The sequence below is a fragment of the Schistocerca gregaria genome, chromosome 2 (genome assembly GCF_023897955.1).
Source record: "Schistocerca gregaria isolate iqSchGreg1 chromosome 2, iqSchGreg1.2, whole genome shotgun sequence".
In the NCBI taxonomy this organism is placed as follows: domain Eukaryota; kingdom Metazoa; phylum Arthropoda; class Insecta; order Orthoptera; family Acrididae; genus Schistocerca; species Schistocerca gregaria.
Window position 1 is genome coordinate 203611937 of NC_064921.1, and position 16969 is coordinate 203628905.

General features: G+C 45.0%; 1 protein-coding gene across 1 annotated transcript in view; it reads left to right on the plus strand.

The window, feature by feature from the left end:
- The window catches only part of LOC126336688 (organic cation transporter protein-like), a 164700-nt gene extending 148359 nt beyond the window's left edge, over positions 1–16341 (plus strand). Inside the window, exons 9-10 of the mRNA XM_050000636.1 lie at positions 6496–6668; positions 12840–16341. Of these exons, the coding sequence (XP_049856593.1) occupies positions 6496–6668; positions 12840–13092 (426 nt within the window). The 3' untranslated portion in view covers positions 13093–16341. The remainder of the gene's footprint in view (positions 1–6495; positions 6669–12839) is intronic.
- Positions 16342–16969: the final 628 nt, after the last annotated feature.

The window sequence follows — 16969 nt, forward strand, 5'->3', positions numbered from 1 at the left end:
TTATCGTCTTGATATCTGCCGAATCACTAAAGGGGCACATATCGAACATTTGTGAATGCCTAAAAAAACTTTTTGCTGTTTTGTATGTGTGTGCAAAGCATTGTGAAAATATCTCAAATAAAAAAAGTTATTGTAGAGCTGTGAAATCGCGGGTGGTCCAGGTCCATTGATAGTGACTGGGCCAAATATCTCACGAAATAAGCTTCAAATGAAAAAACTGCAAAGAACGAAACTCGTCTAGCTTGAAGGGGGAAACCAAAGGGCGCCATGGTTGGCCCGCTAGACGGCGCTGCCATAGGTCAAACGGATATCAACTGGGTCTTTTTTAAATTTCGCTTTGTGATAGGTGGCGCTGTAATAGTCACACACTTATAAGTACGTGGTATCACGTAACATTCGGCCAGTGAGGACGGTATTTGCTTCGTGATACATTACCCGTGTTAAAATGGACCGTTTACCAATTGCGGAAAAGGTCCATCTAGTGTTGATGTATGGCTATGTATGCTGCTCGGTATCCTGGACATCATCCGAGTGTTCGGACCGTTCGTCGCATGGTTACGTTATTTAAGGAAACAGGAAGCGTTCAGCCACATGTGAAACGTCAACCACGACCTGCAACAAATGATGATACCCAAGTAGGTGTTTTAGCTGCTGTCGCGGCTAATCCGCACATCATTAGCAGACAAATTGCGCGAGAATCGGGGATCTCGAAAACGTCGGTGTTGAGAATGCTACATCAACTTCGATTGCACCCATACCATATTTCAGTGCACCAGAAATTGCATGGCGACGACTTTGAAGGTCGTGTACAATTCTGACACTGGACACAAGAGAAATTACGGGACGATGACAGATTTTTTGCACGCGTTCTATTTAGCGACGAGGCGTCCTTCACCAACTGCGGTAACGTAAATCGGCATAACATGCACTATTGGGCAACGGAAAATCCACGATGGGTGCGACAAGTGGAACATCAGCGACCTTGGCGGCTTAATGTGTGGTGCGGCATTATGGGAGGAAGGGTAATTGGCCCCCATTTTGTTGATGGCAGTCTAAATGGTTCAATGTATACTGATTTCCTACGTCATGTTCTACCAATGTTACTGCAGGATGTTTCACTGCATGATAGAATGGCGATGTACTTGCGACATGATGGATGTCTGGCACGTAGCTCGCGTGCGGTTGAAGCGGTATTGAATAGCATATTTCATGACAGGTGGATTGGTCGTCGAAGCACCATACCATGGCCCGCAGGTTCACCTGATCTGACGACCCCGGATTCCTTTCTGTGGGAAAAGTTGAAGGACATTTGCCATCGTGATCCACCGACAACGCCTGACAACATGCGCTAGCGCATTGTCAATGCATGTGCAAACATTACGGAAGGCGAACTACTCGCTTTTGAGAGGAATGTCGTGACACGTATTGCCTAATGCATTGAGGTTGACGGACATCATTTTGAGCATTTATTGCATTAATGTAGTATTTTCAGGTAGTCACGCTGTTGACAGCATGCGTTCTCAGAAATGATAAGTTCACAAAGGTACATGTATCACATTGGAACGACCGAAATAAAACGTTCAAACGTACCTACGTTCTGTATTTTAATTTTAAAAACCTACCTATTACCAACTGTTCGTCTAAAATTGTGAGCCATATGTTTGTGACTATAACAGCGCCATCTATCACAAAGCGAAAAAAGTGGACCAACTAGAACACTCATATTTCTTTACGTATTACACGAATATGTAATAAAAATTGGGGGTTTCTATCTTTAAAAAAACGCAGTTGGTATCCCTAGGATCCAAAGAGGTTACATAGGCAGAATGAATAAATTATGAGGAACCAGCCCTGTGTGAACTCATGGTGCAAGCCCGCAGACGCACATTACACTCCGAGGTAGACCTCGGGCACCCGATCCGCGGCGACAATGCGTGAAGTTAACACTGTCTCAACTATCACATACGTAAAACTTGTCTTATAAAAGGCCGGGATAAAACAAAACTTCACTGGCCCATGTCAAAGACACTGTACTCAAGGTTAGAACAGAAACGGGCATGAGAAATTTATTGCTTCAAAACACCAGCATTAATCTTAAAAAAATTTCATGTTAAACTTAATGAAGCATCCCAAACAATGCAAAGTATCTTTTCAGTGTAAGACGCACCGGATACAGTTTACCTCAACTGTGAATAAATGCTCGACTCGAAAACTGGAATTAACTACGCCTACGAATAACAAGCACTTCAGCATGTCTGAAGGATTATCCAGCCAACTATTAACTAAAACTTGTCAAGAAATACAAGTTACTAATGCTCCCGCACAACAATTGTTATTGCTATCGAGGGGAGCTCCCTTCTTGACAAATAAAAGTTGAAGAGTTAAAGTATAAAATAACACATATAGGCTACAAGATCCTTTAAAAGAAATGAAACACCAATAACACTAAAAAGACATGACCTAAAAAGATCTCACTGCTATATTTTGGTTTTTGGTTTAGGAGGAATTAGCCTTAATACACTCCTGGAAATGGAAAAAAGAACACATTGACACCGGTGTGTCAGACCCACCATACTTGCTCCGGACACTGCGAGAGGGCTGTACAAGCAATGATCACACGCACGGCACAGCGGACACACCAGGAACCGCGGTGTTCGCCATCGAATGGCGCTAGCTGCGCAGCATTTGTGCACCGCCGCCGTCAGTGACAGCCAGTTTGCCGTGGCATACGGAGCTCTATCGCAGTCTTTAACACTGGTAGCATGCCGCGACAGCGTGGACGTGAAGCGTGTGTGCAGTTGACGGACTTTGAGCGAGGGCGTTTAGTGGGCATGCGGGAGGCCGGGTGGACGTACCGCAGAATTGCTCAACACGTGGGGCGTGAGGTCTCCACATTACATCGATGTTGTCGCCAGTGGTCGGCGGAAGGTGCACGTGCCCGTCGACCTGGGACCGGACCGCAGCGACGCACGGATGCACTCCAAGACCGTAGGATCCTACGCAGTGCCGTAGGGGACCGCACCGCCACTTCCCAGCAAATTAGGGACACTGTTGCTCCTGGGGTATCGGCGAGGACCATTCGCAACCGTCTCCATGAAGCTGGGCTACGGTCCCGCACACCGTTAGGCCGTCTTCCGCTCACGCCCCAACATCGTGCAGCCCGCCTCCAGTGGTGTCGCGACAGGCGTGAATGGAGGGACGAATGGAGACGTGTCGTCTTCAGCGATGAGTGTCGCTTCTGCCTTGGTGCCAATGATGGTCGTATGCGTGTTTGGCGCCTTGCAGTTGAGCGCCACAATCAGGACTGCATACGACCGAGGCACACAGGGTCAACACCCGGCATCATGGTGTGGGGAGCGATCTCCTACACTGGCCGTACACCTCTGGTGATCGTCGAGGGGACACTGAATAGTGCACGGTACATCCAAACCGTCATCGAACCCATCGTTCTACCATTCCTAGAACGGCAAGGGAACTTGCTGTTCCAACAGGACAATGCACGTCCGCATGTATCCTGTGCCACCCAAGGTGCTCTAGAAGGTGTAAGTCAACTACCCTGGCCAGCAAGATCTCCGGATCTGTCCCCCATTGAGCATGTTTGGGACTGGATGAAGCGTCGTCTCACGCGGTCTGCACATCCAGCACGAACGCTGGTCCAACTGAGGCGCCAGGTGGAAATGGCATGGCAAGCCGTTCCACAGGACTACATCCAGCATCTCTACGATCGTCTCCATGGGAGAATAGCAGCCTGCATTGCTGCGAAAGGTGGATATACACTGTACTAGTGCTGACATTGTGAATGCTCTGTTGCCTGTGTCTATGTGCCTGTGGTTCTGTCAGTGTGATCATGTGATGTATCTGACCCCAGGAATGTGTCAATAAAGTTTCCCCTTCCTGGGACAATGAATTCACGGTGTTCTTATTTCAATTTCCAGGAGTGTAGATCCAATGGTTTGTTTACGAAGGAGCACGTTGGGTGGCACGGGATACATGCGGACGTGCATTGTCCTGTTGGACAGCAAGTTCCCTTGCCGGTCTAGGAATGGTAGAACGATGGGTTCGATGACGGTTTGGATGTACCATGCACTATTCAGTGTCCCCTCGACGATCACCAGAGGTGTACGGCCAGTGTAGGAGATCGCTCCCCACACCATGATGCCGGATGTTGGCCTGTGTGCCTCGGTCGTATGCAGTCCTGATTGTGGCGCTCACCTGCACGCCGGCAAACACGCATACGACCATCATTGGCATCAAGGCAGAAGCGACTCTCATCGCTGAAGACGACACGTCTCCATTCGTCCCTCCATTCACGCCTGTCGCGACACCACTGGAGGCGGGCTGCAGGATGTTGGGGCGTGAGCGGAAGACGGCCTAACGGTGTGCGGGACTGTAGCCCAGCTTCATGGAAACGGTTGCGAATGGTCCTCGCCGATACCCCAGGAGGAACAGTGTCCCTAATTTGCTGGGAAGTGGCGGTGCGGTCCCCTACGGCACTGCGTAGGATCCTACGGTCTTGGCGTGCATCCGTGCATCGCTGCGGTCCGGTCCCAGGTCGACGGGCACGTGCACCTTCCGCCGACCACTGGCGACAACATCGATGTACTGTGGAGACCTCACGCCCCACGTGTTGAGCAATTCGGCGGTACGTCCACCCGGCCTCCCGCATGCCCACTATACGCCCTCGCTCAAAGTCCGTCAACTGCACATACGGTTCACGTCCACGCTGTCGCGGCACGCTACCAGTGTTAAAGACTGCGATGGAGCTCCGTATGCCACGGCAAACTGGCTGACACTGACGGCGGCGGTGCACAAATGCTGCGCAGCTAGCGCCATTCGACGGCCAACACCGCGGTTCTTGGTGTGTCCGCTGTGTCGAGCGTGTGATCATTGCTTATACAGCCCTCTCGCAGTGTCCGGAGCAAGTATGGTGGGTCTGACACACCGGTGTCAATGTGTTCTTTTTTCCATTTCCAGGAGTGTACATAAATGACCTTGTGGATGACGTCGGAAGTTCACTGAGGCTTTTTGCGGATGATGCTGTAGTATAAAGAGAGGTTGTAACGATGGAAAAAAGCAGATGCCAGACTGAGATTCATCGGAAGAATCCTAAGGAAATTCAATCCGAAAACAAAGGAAGTAGGTTACAGTACACTTGTTCGCCCACTGCTTGAATACTGCTCACCGGTGTGTGATCCTTACCAGATGGGGTTGACAGAAGAGACAGAGAAGATCCAACAGAGAGCAGCGAGCTTTGTTACAGAATCATTTAGTAATCGCGAAAGTGTTACGGAGATGATAGATAAATTCAAGTGGAAGACTCTGCAAGACAGACGCTCAGTGGCTTGGTACGGGCTTTTGTTGAAGTTTCGAGAACATACCTTCACCGAGGAGTCAAGCAGTATATTGCTCCCTCCTGTGTACCGGGTGATGAAAAAGTCAGTATATATTTGAAAACTGAATAAATCACGGAATAATGTAGATACAGAGGTACAAATTGACACACATGCTTGGAATGACATGGGGTTTTATTAGAACCAAAAAAATACAAATGTTAAAAAATATCCGACAGATGACGCTTCATCTGATCAGAATAGCAATAATTAGCATAACAAAGTAAGAAAAAGCGAAGATGATGTTCTTTACAGGAAATGTTCAATACGTGCTGTTCACAACATTCCTCAACAATAGCTGTAGTCGAGGAATAATGTTGTGAACAGCACTGTAAAGCTTGTCTGGAGTTATGTTGCGGCATTGGCGTCGGATGTTGTCTTTCCTGCTACGGTCGCAGGTTCGAATCCTGCCTCGGGCATGGATGTGTGTGATGTCCTTAGGTTAGTTAGGTTTAAGTAGCTCTAAGTTCTAGGGGACTGATGATCACAGCAGTTGAGTCCCATAGTGCTCAGAGCCATTTGAACCATTTTGTTGTCTTTCAGCATCCCTAGAGATGTCGGTCGATCACGATACACTTGCGACTTCAGGTAACCCCAAAGCCAATAATCGCACGGACTGAGGTCTGGGGACCTTGGAGGCCAAACACGACGAAAGTGGCGGCTGAGCACACAATCATAACCAAAGAACGCGCGGAAGAGATCTTTCACGCTTCTAGCAATATGGGGTGGTTCTAATAAAACCCCATGTCATTCCAAGCGTGTGCGTCAATTTTTACTTCTCTATCTACATTATTCCGTGATTTATTCAGTTTTCAAATTTATACTGACTTTTTGATCACGCGGCATATCTCGAGAAGAGACCATGAGAATAAAATCACAGAGATCAGGGCCCACACAGAGGCATACCGACAATCTTTCTTTCCACGAACAATACGAGACTGGAATAGAAGGGAGAAGCGATGGAGGTACCCAAAGTACCCTCCGCCACACACCGTCAGGTGGCTTGCGGAGTATGGATGTAGATATATTCGGTCCAGATATTTTTGGTGACACACTGTAGCTCTGCTGAATGTGGTTAAACGCGACGGTGTGTCGGTTTGTGCAGGCTGTGGTCAGTCCGGTGCTGCCGCTGATCGTGTTGGGCGCCATTGGCGTGGTGGGTGGCGCGCTGTCGCTCTACCTGCCCGAGACGCTGGACAAGGAGCTGCCGCAGACGCTGCGCGACGGAGAGCAGTTCGGCCTGGGACAGCGGCTGCTCGACTTCCCCTGCTGCGGAAAGTGAGTACCGCCTCCTGTCGGCGCAACTTCCCTGTATCCATGACCTCGTCCGGATGGAGAAAGGGGCAGCGGCTGATCAGTGTATCAAACTTAAAGGTAAAACCTTCAGCCGCGTGTTTCAATCGCTTCATTTACGAGGGTCACTTCAAAAGAAATGCAAACTATTTATTTAAAAAATCCATCTTTAATTCTACATGTTTGAAAGTTTTACAGTGTGTAGATAAATCCTTTGGGAACAATATTTTCATTTCTCCACATAATATCTATCCCTCTCAACTGCCTTACGCCATCTTGGAACCAGCGCCTGTATGCCAGCACGGTAAAATTCTGGACAAACCTGTTGGAGCCACTGTTTTGCAAAGTGCACAAGGGCGTCATCATCTTCAAACCTTGTTCCACCTAGAGAGCCTTTCAGTTTCCCAAAGATATGATAGTCACATGGAGCCAGGTCAGACTGTAAGGCGGCTGTTTCAGTGTTGTCCATCCGATTTTTGTGATCGCTTCCATAGTTTTTTGACTGAGATGTCGCCGTGCATTGCCGTGCAACAGCAAAACATCCTGCTTTTGCCGATGTAGTCGAACACCACTCAGTCGAGCTTGAAGTTTCTTCAGTGTCGTCACATATGCATCACAATTTATGGTGGTTCCACTTGGCATTATGTCCACAACCAAAAGTCCTTCGGAATCGAAAAACACCGTAGCCATAACTTTTCCAGCAGACGGTGTGGTTTCCAATTTTATTTTTTCCTTGGGTGGATTTGCGTGACATCATTCCACTGATTGCCTCTTCGCCTCTGGTGAAAAATTATGGAGCCATGTTTCATCACCTGTCACAATTCTTCCAAGAAATTCATCTCCGCCATTCTCCTACTGTTCCAAAAGTTCGCTGCATACCGTTTTTCTTGTTTCTTTGTGAGCCACTGTCAACATCCTGGGAACCCACCTGGCACAAACATTTCTTAACGCCAACACTTTCAGTATTCTGCAAACACTTCTTCTCCTATCCCAACGTAGCGTGATAATTCGTTGACTGTCAGCAGTCACCAATTCGTTACCTCTCTGCACATTGTGTGCAGTGTGTGCAGTACGAGGCCTGCCGCTGCGAGGACAATCCTCAATATTGCCGAGCCCGCTTTCATCACGTAACCTGCTTGCCCACCGACTAACTGTACTGCGATCGACAGCAGCATCTCCGTACACATTTTTCAACCTCTTGTGGATGTTTCCCACTGTCTCGTTTTCATAGCACAGGAATTCTATGACAACAAGTTCCTTCTGGCGAACATCAAGTGTAGCAGCCATCTTGAAGACATGCTGTGACGGAGCCACTCACTAGAACAGGTTGAACTAAGTTTGAAAACAAGCGGGAAGGATGTATCTACACACTGTAAAACTTTCACACATGCAAAATGAAAACTGTATTTTTACAAAAATAGTGTGCATTTCTTTTGGAGTGATCCTCGTAGAGGCGACAGATTTCGATGCCATATTTTACCGTCAATAGAGGGGCCTCATATCGGTGCAGTGTGTCACCGAAATCTGTCACATCTAAATAGAGAGATTCGAACACGGGCTGAAAGTGTTACCATTAATTCTCAAACCTTGCTGTGCAGACACTACATCCAGTTAGAAAGGTGTCCCTAGGTGTCGTGTCTGTTTCTTTCTCCATTTTAGCTTGTCAAATGTATGTGTGTGTGTGTGTGTGTGTGTGTGTGTGTGTGTGTTACCGTTAACAGCAGCATATAACCGATCTTCGGTTGTAACAGATTTTTTCATTTCCAGATTAACCTTTCTATTAAAACCACTCTAAATACCCGATTCCTGAAATACACATTTTTTTTATTGCTGTTGTTTTTAGCGATAAACGTATAGTTCGAACAAAGGTCGAACAATTCTAATGAAGGTGAAAGAGTAGATCTCGATCGATATGAGATTGAGGGTGAGACCTGGTGGTCAAGGAAGGCAGAATTCGGTTACGCCGCCCGTTGTGGCTGAGCGGTTCTAGGCGCTTCAGTCTGGAACCGCGTTGCTGCTACAGCCGCAGGTTCGAATCCTGCCTCGGACATGGATGTGTGTGAAGTCCTTAGGTTAGTTAGGTTTAAGTAGTTCTAAGTCTAGGGGACGGATGACCTCAGGTGTTCACTCCCACAGTGCTTAGAGCCATTTGAACCATTTTTTGATTCGGTTACGATTGTGGCCGGGGCCGTAATCAGTTACTAATGGTTGGCTTTTCTTTTAATGACACACAATTTATTTAAAATCAACAAAACATTAAAATAATTGCAATTGCTTCATGGCTGAAGGCCTTAATGACAATAAATTAAGAATTGATTAAACTTGCAGCAACTTACAATTACAGTTATTAAAATATTAAAGACAAGTGACCAAGGTCTTAAAGCTCGCTTCAAAAATACAATTGCCAAATTAAAATTTTAAGACAAGTAACGACACTCACGGCTGAAGGCCTTAATGGCAATAAATTAAGAATTGTTTAATTTGTTGCAACTTACAAACTACAGTTATTAAAATATTGAAAACAAATCACCAAGGTTTTAAAGGTTAACCGCTAAAATACAATTGCCACACTAGAATTTTAAAACAAATAGCGACACTCACAGCTGAAGGCCTTTAACGTCAAGAATGGCAATTATTAAAAAATTTAATAAACATACTGTCAAACAGCAAGGTAATACCAAAAGTTAATTTAAAAGACGGGCAACTGATCAGCAAACAGGTGAGACAAAAGATGGTAAACTTGGTAGCACAACTGTTTAAACGTGCAATAACGCCAAGAATGGCAATTATATTAAAAAATTTAGAAACATACAATGAAACAGCGTCCGAAAGGAGAACGGAGCCACTACTACCAGAGTAGAAGAAACACGAACCGACCCACAAATCAAGGAAACTGTCAAAACTGAACGCCTTACCAGACAGCAGTGGCAGGGCGAGCAAACGTGCACTGCCCTTACATACACTAACCACCAAGACAGGTAACTGGAGCGTTAGCAGGCAGGGAAAATACCGCTGGTTGAACTTAACTAAGAGTAACACATAGACTGCAGCAATTAGTAACAAGAAGTCGACGAAAGCACTCCGCTCGCTGCTCTTCATCTCAGCGACACTGCGAGCAGCAACACGAACCAAAGTCACTGGAGAAGTGCGAGATCTCACAGTGGTGGAGGTTTCACTACTAGGATTACAATCCACTCAACTTAAAGCTTGTTGGATCCGGTTGACGACCAGGTCGTGTACCCTCGCGACCACAGCCCACAGACCACGTGCCGGCATGTTTTCGCACTGCACTCTTGGCTCCTCCGCAGACCCCAACCGAACTGCTCACTCACACAAACCAGAAGAACAAAGACGTCACCCCAGAGATGTGGCCACAGTTACTACATACCGATAACGCCGCTGCTGCCACTAGCGGACAGGCAACACATGCGAAACCAAGTGGCGCCAGTCAACACAAGAAGAAGAACAGCAACCGCAGCCATGTCAACTAAACGATACAGTCTGCCGTCCAAGAGAGGATGGAAACCTGCAACAGCACCAACGCAAGCCGCAGCACAGCTCAGAGACTGTGGCAGAAATTGGTCACTGTATGTCCAGCAAGGAAGAAAAGCACGGCGATGGAGACAGCGGATTGTCGCAAGTACATGACTTCCTTGCATCGACACTTTTGGATATCATTTTCTCACGTTGAAGCGACCACAAAATTAAGGGTTCAGTTATTATACCAAGTCATGGGTATGTCAATCAAATATATCTTCTGTTTCAAGGGACATTATGGAAGTTTTCTCCTTATATGATGTCGCAAGTTTGTTCTCCCTCCTCCCGTTTTTTACCCTTTGAGCAAGTGGAGTATTTTACTTTACTGTTATCACACGTCGTAAAATACTTCCAGACTAGGGATGGTGGCATTCTGCAGTACAACGGATGTCGGCGGACGACGATCAAAAACTATTGAGTGGACCAAGTGGTGCACACTGCACGAGCACGTATACCGTCTAATAAGCCACACCACACGGCAACGTGTACATTACTGTCTCAGCAATCCTGTATCGATTCCTCTGTCACTATCAGTTTCAGACTGTCGGCGTTCTTATTACAGTAGCACTTATCGCGATTCCGTTTTCTGTAATAACACAATATTTCGAAGCAATGGAAATTCAAGAATAAACATTGTTGTTGTTGTGGTCTCCAGTCCTGAGACTGGTTTGATGCACCTCTCCATGCTACTCTATCCTGTGCAAGCGTCTTCGTCTCCCAGTACCTACTGCAGCCTACATCCTTCTGAATCTACTTAGTGTATTCATCTCTTGATCTCCCTCTTCGATTTTTATCCTCCACGCTGCCCTCCAGTACTAAATTGGTAATCCCTCGATGTCTCAGAACATGTCATACCAACCGATCCCTTCTTCTAGTCAAGTTGTGCCAGAAACTCCTCTTCTCTCCAATCCTATTCAATACCTCCTCATTAGTTACGTGATCTATCCACCTTATCTTCAGCATTCTTCTGTAGCACCACATTTCGAAAGCTTCTATTCTCTTCTTGTCTAAACTATTTATCGTCCATGTTTCACTTCCATACATGGCTACACTCCATACAAATACTTTCATAAATGACTTCCTGACACTAAAGTCTATACTCGATGTTAACAAATTTCTCTTCTTCAAAAACGCTTTCCTTGCCATTGCCAGTCTACATTTTATATCCTCTCTACTTCGACCATCGTCAGTTATTTTGCTCCCCAAATATCAAAACTCCTTTACTACTTTAAGGGTCTCATTTCCTAAGCTAATACCCTCAACATCACCCGGCTTAATTCGACTACATTCCATTATCCTAGTTTTGCTTTTGTTGATGTTCATCTTATAGCCTTCTTTCAAGACACTGTCCATTCCGTTCAACTGCTCTTCCAAGTCCTTTGCTGTCTCGGACAGAATTACAATGTCATCGGCGAACCTCCAAGTTTTTATTTCTTCTCCATGGGTTTTAATACCTACTCCTAACATTTCTTTTGTTTCCTTTACTGGTTGCTCAATATACAGATTGAATAACATCGGGGATAGGCTACTACCCTGTCTCACGCCCTTCCCAACCACTGCTTCCCTTTCAAGGCCCTCGACTCTTATAACTGACATCTGCTTTCTGTACAAATTGTAAATAGCCTTTCGATCCCTGTATTTTACCCCTGACACTTTCAGAATTTGAAAGAGTGTATTCCAATCAACATTATCAAAAGCTTTCTCTAAGTCTACAAATGCTTGAAACGTAGGTTTGCCTTTCCTTGGTCTATCTTCTAAGATAAGTCGTAGGGTCAGTATTTCCTTACATGTTCCAACATTTCCACGGAATGCAAACTGAGCTTCCCCGAGGTCGGCTTCTATCAGTTTCCCATTCGTCTGTAAAGAATTCGCTTTAGTATTTTGCAGCTGTGACTTATTAAACATATAGTTCAGTAATTTTCACATCTGTCTACACCTGCTTTCTTTGGGATTGGAATTATTATATTTATTCTTGAAGTCTCATGCATCTTGCTCACGAGATGGTAGCTCGTTTGCAAAAGAAAAAAAAGTCTAATTTGAAAACAAAAAATTTAGCACTGCTGCTGTGGTAAATCGACATGCTGTTTTTTATCCGTTACTAGTAAAGATGAAAAAAGCTGTTATGACTGAGACCTAACAAATACCGAAAAGTAGCAGTTATTGAGGACAAAAATTCCAGTATCGGTTTTCCCAATCCTTAATAAGTGTGTGTGTGTGTGTGTGTGTGTGTGTGTGTGTGTGTGTGTGTGTGTGTGTGTATGTTTTGGTGGGTATGAGTGGGCCAATAGCTAGTTGGGCAGATGGGGAGATTTATGAGTGAGTGGGCATAGTTTTGGAGAGTGGAAGTGGTGAGTGTGGTTGTTAAGAAGTGTGGTAGTGTTGGTGTATGGAGGTGTCAGTGTGTGGGAGTATTGAAGTGTGGGAGTTTTAGAGTATCGGAATACGGGAGTCTGGATGTGTGGGAGTGTGAAAGTTCTTTGGTTGTGTGAACGTTGTGTGGTAGTTTGGGAATAACTGTTCACGGAAACTTGGAATTTGACTACAGCAATATTTTATAACTAGATTGTTGCAAACGTAATAGAACAGAGACTGACTGACGCCTGTGCTGTGTGTCCACAGAAAACCAGAAGCGAAAGACGCAGCAGCGGCGGTGGAGACGGGCAAAGAGGCATCACCGCCGGCCAGCCCGTTCCAGCGAGGCCTGGGCAACCGCGCCTCACTGCGAGCCTCCATCCGCGGGGAGACGTACCGCTCCAGCATGATCCTGCGTTCCTCCGTGCGCTCGCGCCGCGCCGCCTCGCCGCCAGATGCCAGCACCGCCGCAGGCGCAAACGCAAGCGCAGGCGCCGCCACGCAGCCCGACGCCGTCTGATGAGGCGGAGCAGATCAGACAGCCCTCTAGCGTCGCTGCGCCGCAGCACTCCAAGCGGTTAACGCTTGCCGTCCTCTGCTCTCCCTTGCCCTCTCCATCGCTGTCTCGGGCTATATCGGTGGAAGAATAACCAGCGTATGGATCTCTCGTACACCAGTCTCTGATTCGAGCCACAGCTGACGCTAGTGTTTTCAGTTCCTAAGATCCACCCCCTCCCTTCTCCTTTCATGTTTAGGAATGTGGGTGGAATAAAGGTTTATATAGACTCACTATTTTTGCCGTCAGGTCCCGTCGGCCTTTGCTGGCAACTGATCATTCTCTACCAAAAGCATCAATGCTTCAACTGATCATTCTCTACCAAAAGCATCAATGCTTGTCAATATGCACACCGCTCTCCCGATCCTTAATGTCTTAGTTAGGACCAAAGCCACAACTGCTCCTTCAAGTAGCTCCTCAGTTATTGCCAAGGAGCTAAGCGGAAGGGCCTCCCACCAATGGGAAATGAAATGCTGTTAAACAGGTGTCGGTCAAGTGGCCTAGCTGCTCAGCGGTGGACAACATCCTGATATGCTTCCCAAAAATTTATCATCTTCAACGTCAGATATGTGCCTACCCCGCCGGTAGAATTCTTTTTCAGAGCAAGTCAGAAATCGATGTTTTAAGCACATACGCAGATGCAATTTTCTTCTTTTGTGAGCTTACGATTGCGTTCCTTTCATACATTTTCTGAGTTGGAGTCTGCACCCATTTAATATTCACAGTCAGTGTTAAAGAGCGTATTACTACATATTAAAACTGAATATTGTATCAAACATGAAACCATACAGTCTATGCGTTGACCATAAAAGACGTGGGTGGACTCAGGAAAAGTGATACATTTCTTTCGTTTCACCACGGTCCTATACACGAGTTATTTAATCTTAAGACTGCAACATTTATATCAGTCAATGCTCACGGATGCTCTCAGCCAATAACATGGCAAATATAAACAACTTAGCCTGAAAGATTAGAAGCCACCGGTGATAGAGTATCGTGCTTTCAACACCTTTGATAGAATTGTGGGATTTAATGTCTGTGTGGCTGCATAAGTTTTCTCACTGACAATATTTTGATCGTATTGGACAATGTTGTTAGGCAAAGTTTCACTTCGTTTACCAATGTTCTCAGAGCTATTTAACGTGTTACTGGAACAATGTATATACGAAAAGAAGGGACTGCCTTTCTGTAGGTATTATTTCGTAAAATAGGCCAACTAAAATTCGTATTAGAATACGTACACGCAGATAACTTTTCTCCTCAGAAAAGTGCCTACTGCTCTGTAGATCTGGATGTATTTCGTAGTCATGAGAGGCACCGCCGAAGAGGGAAGTTGATATTTAATTGTAAAAGCGAAATTAAAAACTGTTTGCATTATCTAAACGAAATTTGATTAGCATTTCTGGAAACTATCGTCGTCTATACTGTAGCGATAGTATTTGGCACAGTCAGGTGACAAATGCAAAGCACGCATGCGAAATATTAGCACAAGAAATTAACCTGCGTATTATTTTGCGCCCAAAAGCCCACTCATTACTCAGTACGCTGGGAAAGCCTGGAAATTCACTGTGTGAGTGAGAAGCCTCTGAAGCTAAGCTGTAAAGTCTCGTATGGAAGCCAAATCACAATGCTTCGGCGTGACTGTCCAACGACACACATCAGCATTACTTAGGTTACTAGACTACTCTGATCTTCTCGCTAAACATCATTTCTCAAAAGCAAGATTGCTCCGTAAAATAAGTACTTTTCTTCTCCCCTGGCGTCGTACAGTTCTGCCACAGATTCTTTAGTTTTCGTACACAACATTCATACGCTTAACATCTCAGCTATCAACGATTTCTTGGTATCTTTTCTTCATTTTTTGTAACATGTGTTTTTCTCAGGGTGCTATGAAGGCAACTGAGCACGAAGTTACATTTGAACATTTATCTCCCAAGGTGTTCCATTTACGGAATGAACGCAGACAGCCATGCTGTTAATGGTAGCCGTCTAGCTTAATCGGGAAACTGCTGCACGTTCTAGTTCTCTGGCCTTCGAACAGCAAGCCCTTTCGAAGGTTCGAGGCTCGTCCCAGCGTAGATTCTCATAGTTGAAGCTCAGTTCTGGCACAACTGAAACGACCACGCAGTGTGTGTTATGAGAGTATGATTACTTCATTTACGTGTCTGTATTGTTCTTCTCTAGCCCCTATGCAGTCTATGGAAAACAAGTCACGTGCTCACTCTAACATACTAATGTGTGGACATATCCTCAGGTTCCCATTTGTGGTGTCATGTATTTGCTGTTACTTAAAAATTGTTGTGAGGATACCATCTCGAATTAACGACTGGTGACAAAGAATGCGTGATCGAGGAACATGTGTTGATACGCCGAGACGCTACGTTTGCCCTATGCCACACCATTGCCCATCAGACGTTCCGGCAACTTGTTCTGTGAAATTCGGCCGACCTCCATCGCACAATGGGTAGTCAGAGCGATGAGCTAGAGACAGATCTAAGTACAGTATTGTTCCTGTAACTGGACGTAAGACGTCCAAGAGATACGCCGCAATTCTTGTGGTTAGAGACACTAGTCATTTTTATGTATTTAAAAAATTCTAATATTTAAATGTAAAAACTGAAACTGTGTTTGTTATTCAAAGGATAAATTTGGAGATTACAACAAAGATTTTCTGTATATGTGTATACTTATATTATTTAAAAATTATAAATGCTTCAAATGATGAAGACGTATAAGATAAATAAAAGAAATATAATCTATTTTTCTGAAATATCATTTATACAGTTATTTCCAGAAAGTAACAGATTATCTGGTGGTAATGTAATAATAAATTGTTCAGTAACGATGTATGTCACTTCATGATACCTCAGTTGCTTAGAATACTACAGTTGAAAATTGTATGCATACATCAAAAACTTGTCATTAATATTCATCGTAGAATATACTCTAGTAAGGGGGTAGGAGCATGTGATCTCACTACAACACTTAGAAAAACTTTTGAGGACGAGTTTCTCAAGCTAAAACAAGGGGGAAAAGGCCACGTAGGCGTATGTATGGAGCTTTGTTCTTCAGAATAACTGTACTTGGTTCGTTATACTTTTACAATAGTCATCTTATAGGAATTACTTATAATTTAGATTAAAACAACTAACTGGAAGCGCTTGAAATGGTTACATCTTTTTTGTAAACTAGTTGGTTATGAACCTGTCATATCATGGTCTCTCCCACCATCCCAAAAGCCATTCAAACGATGTCGATTAATTTTGCATGTTTCTGTGACATTTCAATAAAGAGTCTCATCCTTAGGATGTCCACTGAAAAATAACTAATTCTTCACCGTTGATGTAATCACTAATAATATTTCCCATCTTAGGGAGCCGTGACCGCTGTCATATTAAAAGTTACATTCTGTTGTAAATAAGTTAACTGACAGATATTGCAACTGCGTGAGAGCTGAGTTCTTGTTGTAACTGGAAATAATTAACTCTTCTTATATCATGCACCTGAAGCGTTAATTTATAGGACTAATTTTTGTAGCTCGTAAATAACGAATATTCGTGTATTTTACAGTGTCTTAAGTGATTTAATTATATTTTAAGAGTGTTATCTGTGTTGCAATGTGCGATGACTGTGGATGTTGCCGTAGGATAGTCAGACAGGAGTGGTATATCTAGGCTGAGGGCTGGAGATTCACTTGGATGACTGCAGCGGGGAACTGAATGGCGAACTCGACGAGGCTCTGCCATGGAAATGTAGGCTCTGCAAAGTAGACAAGAGAATCGCTGAACAGGAAGCAATGATTTGTGTCCTTCAGGCTGAATAAAAAAACACACGAATTTGA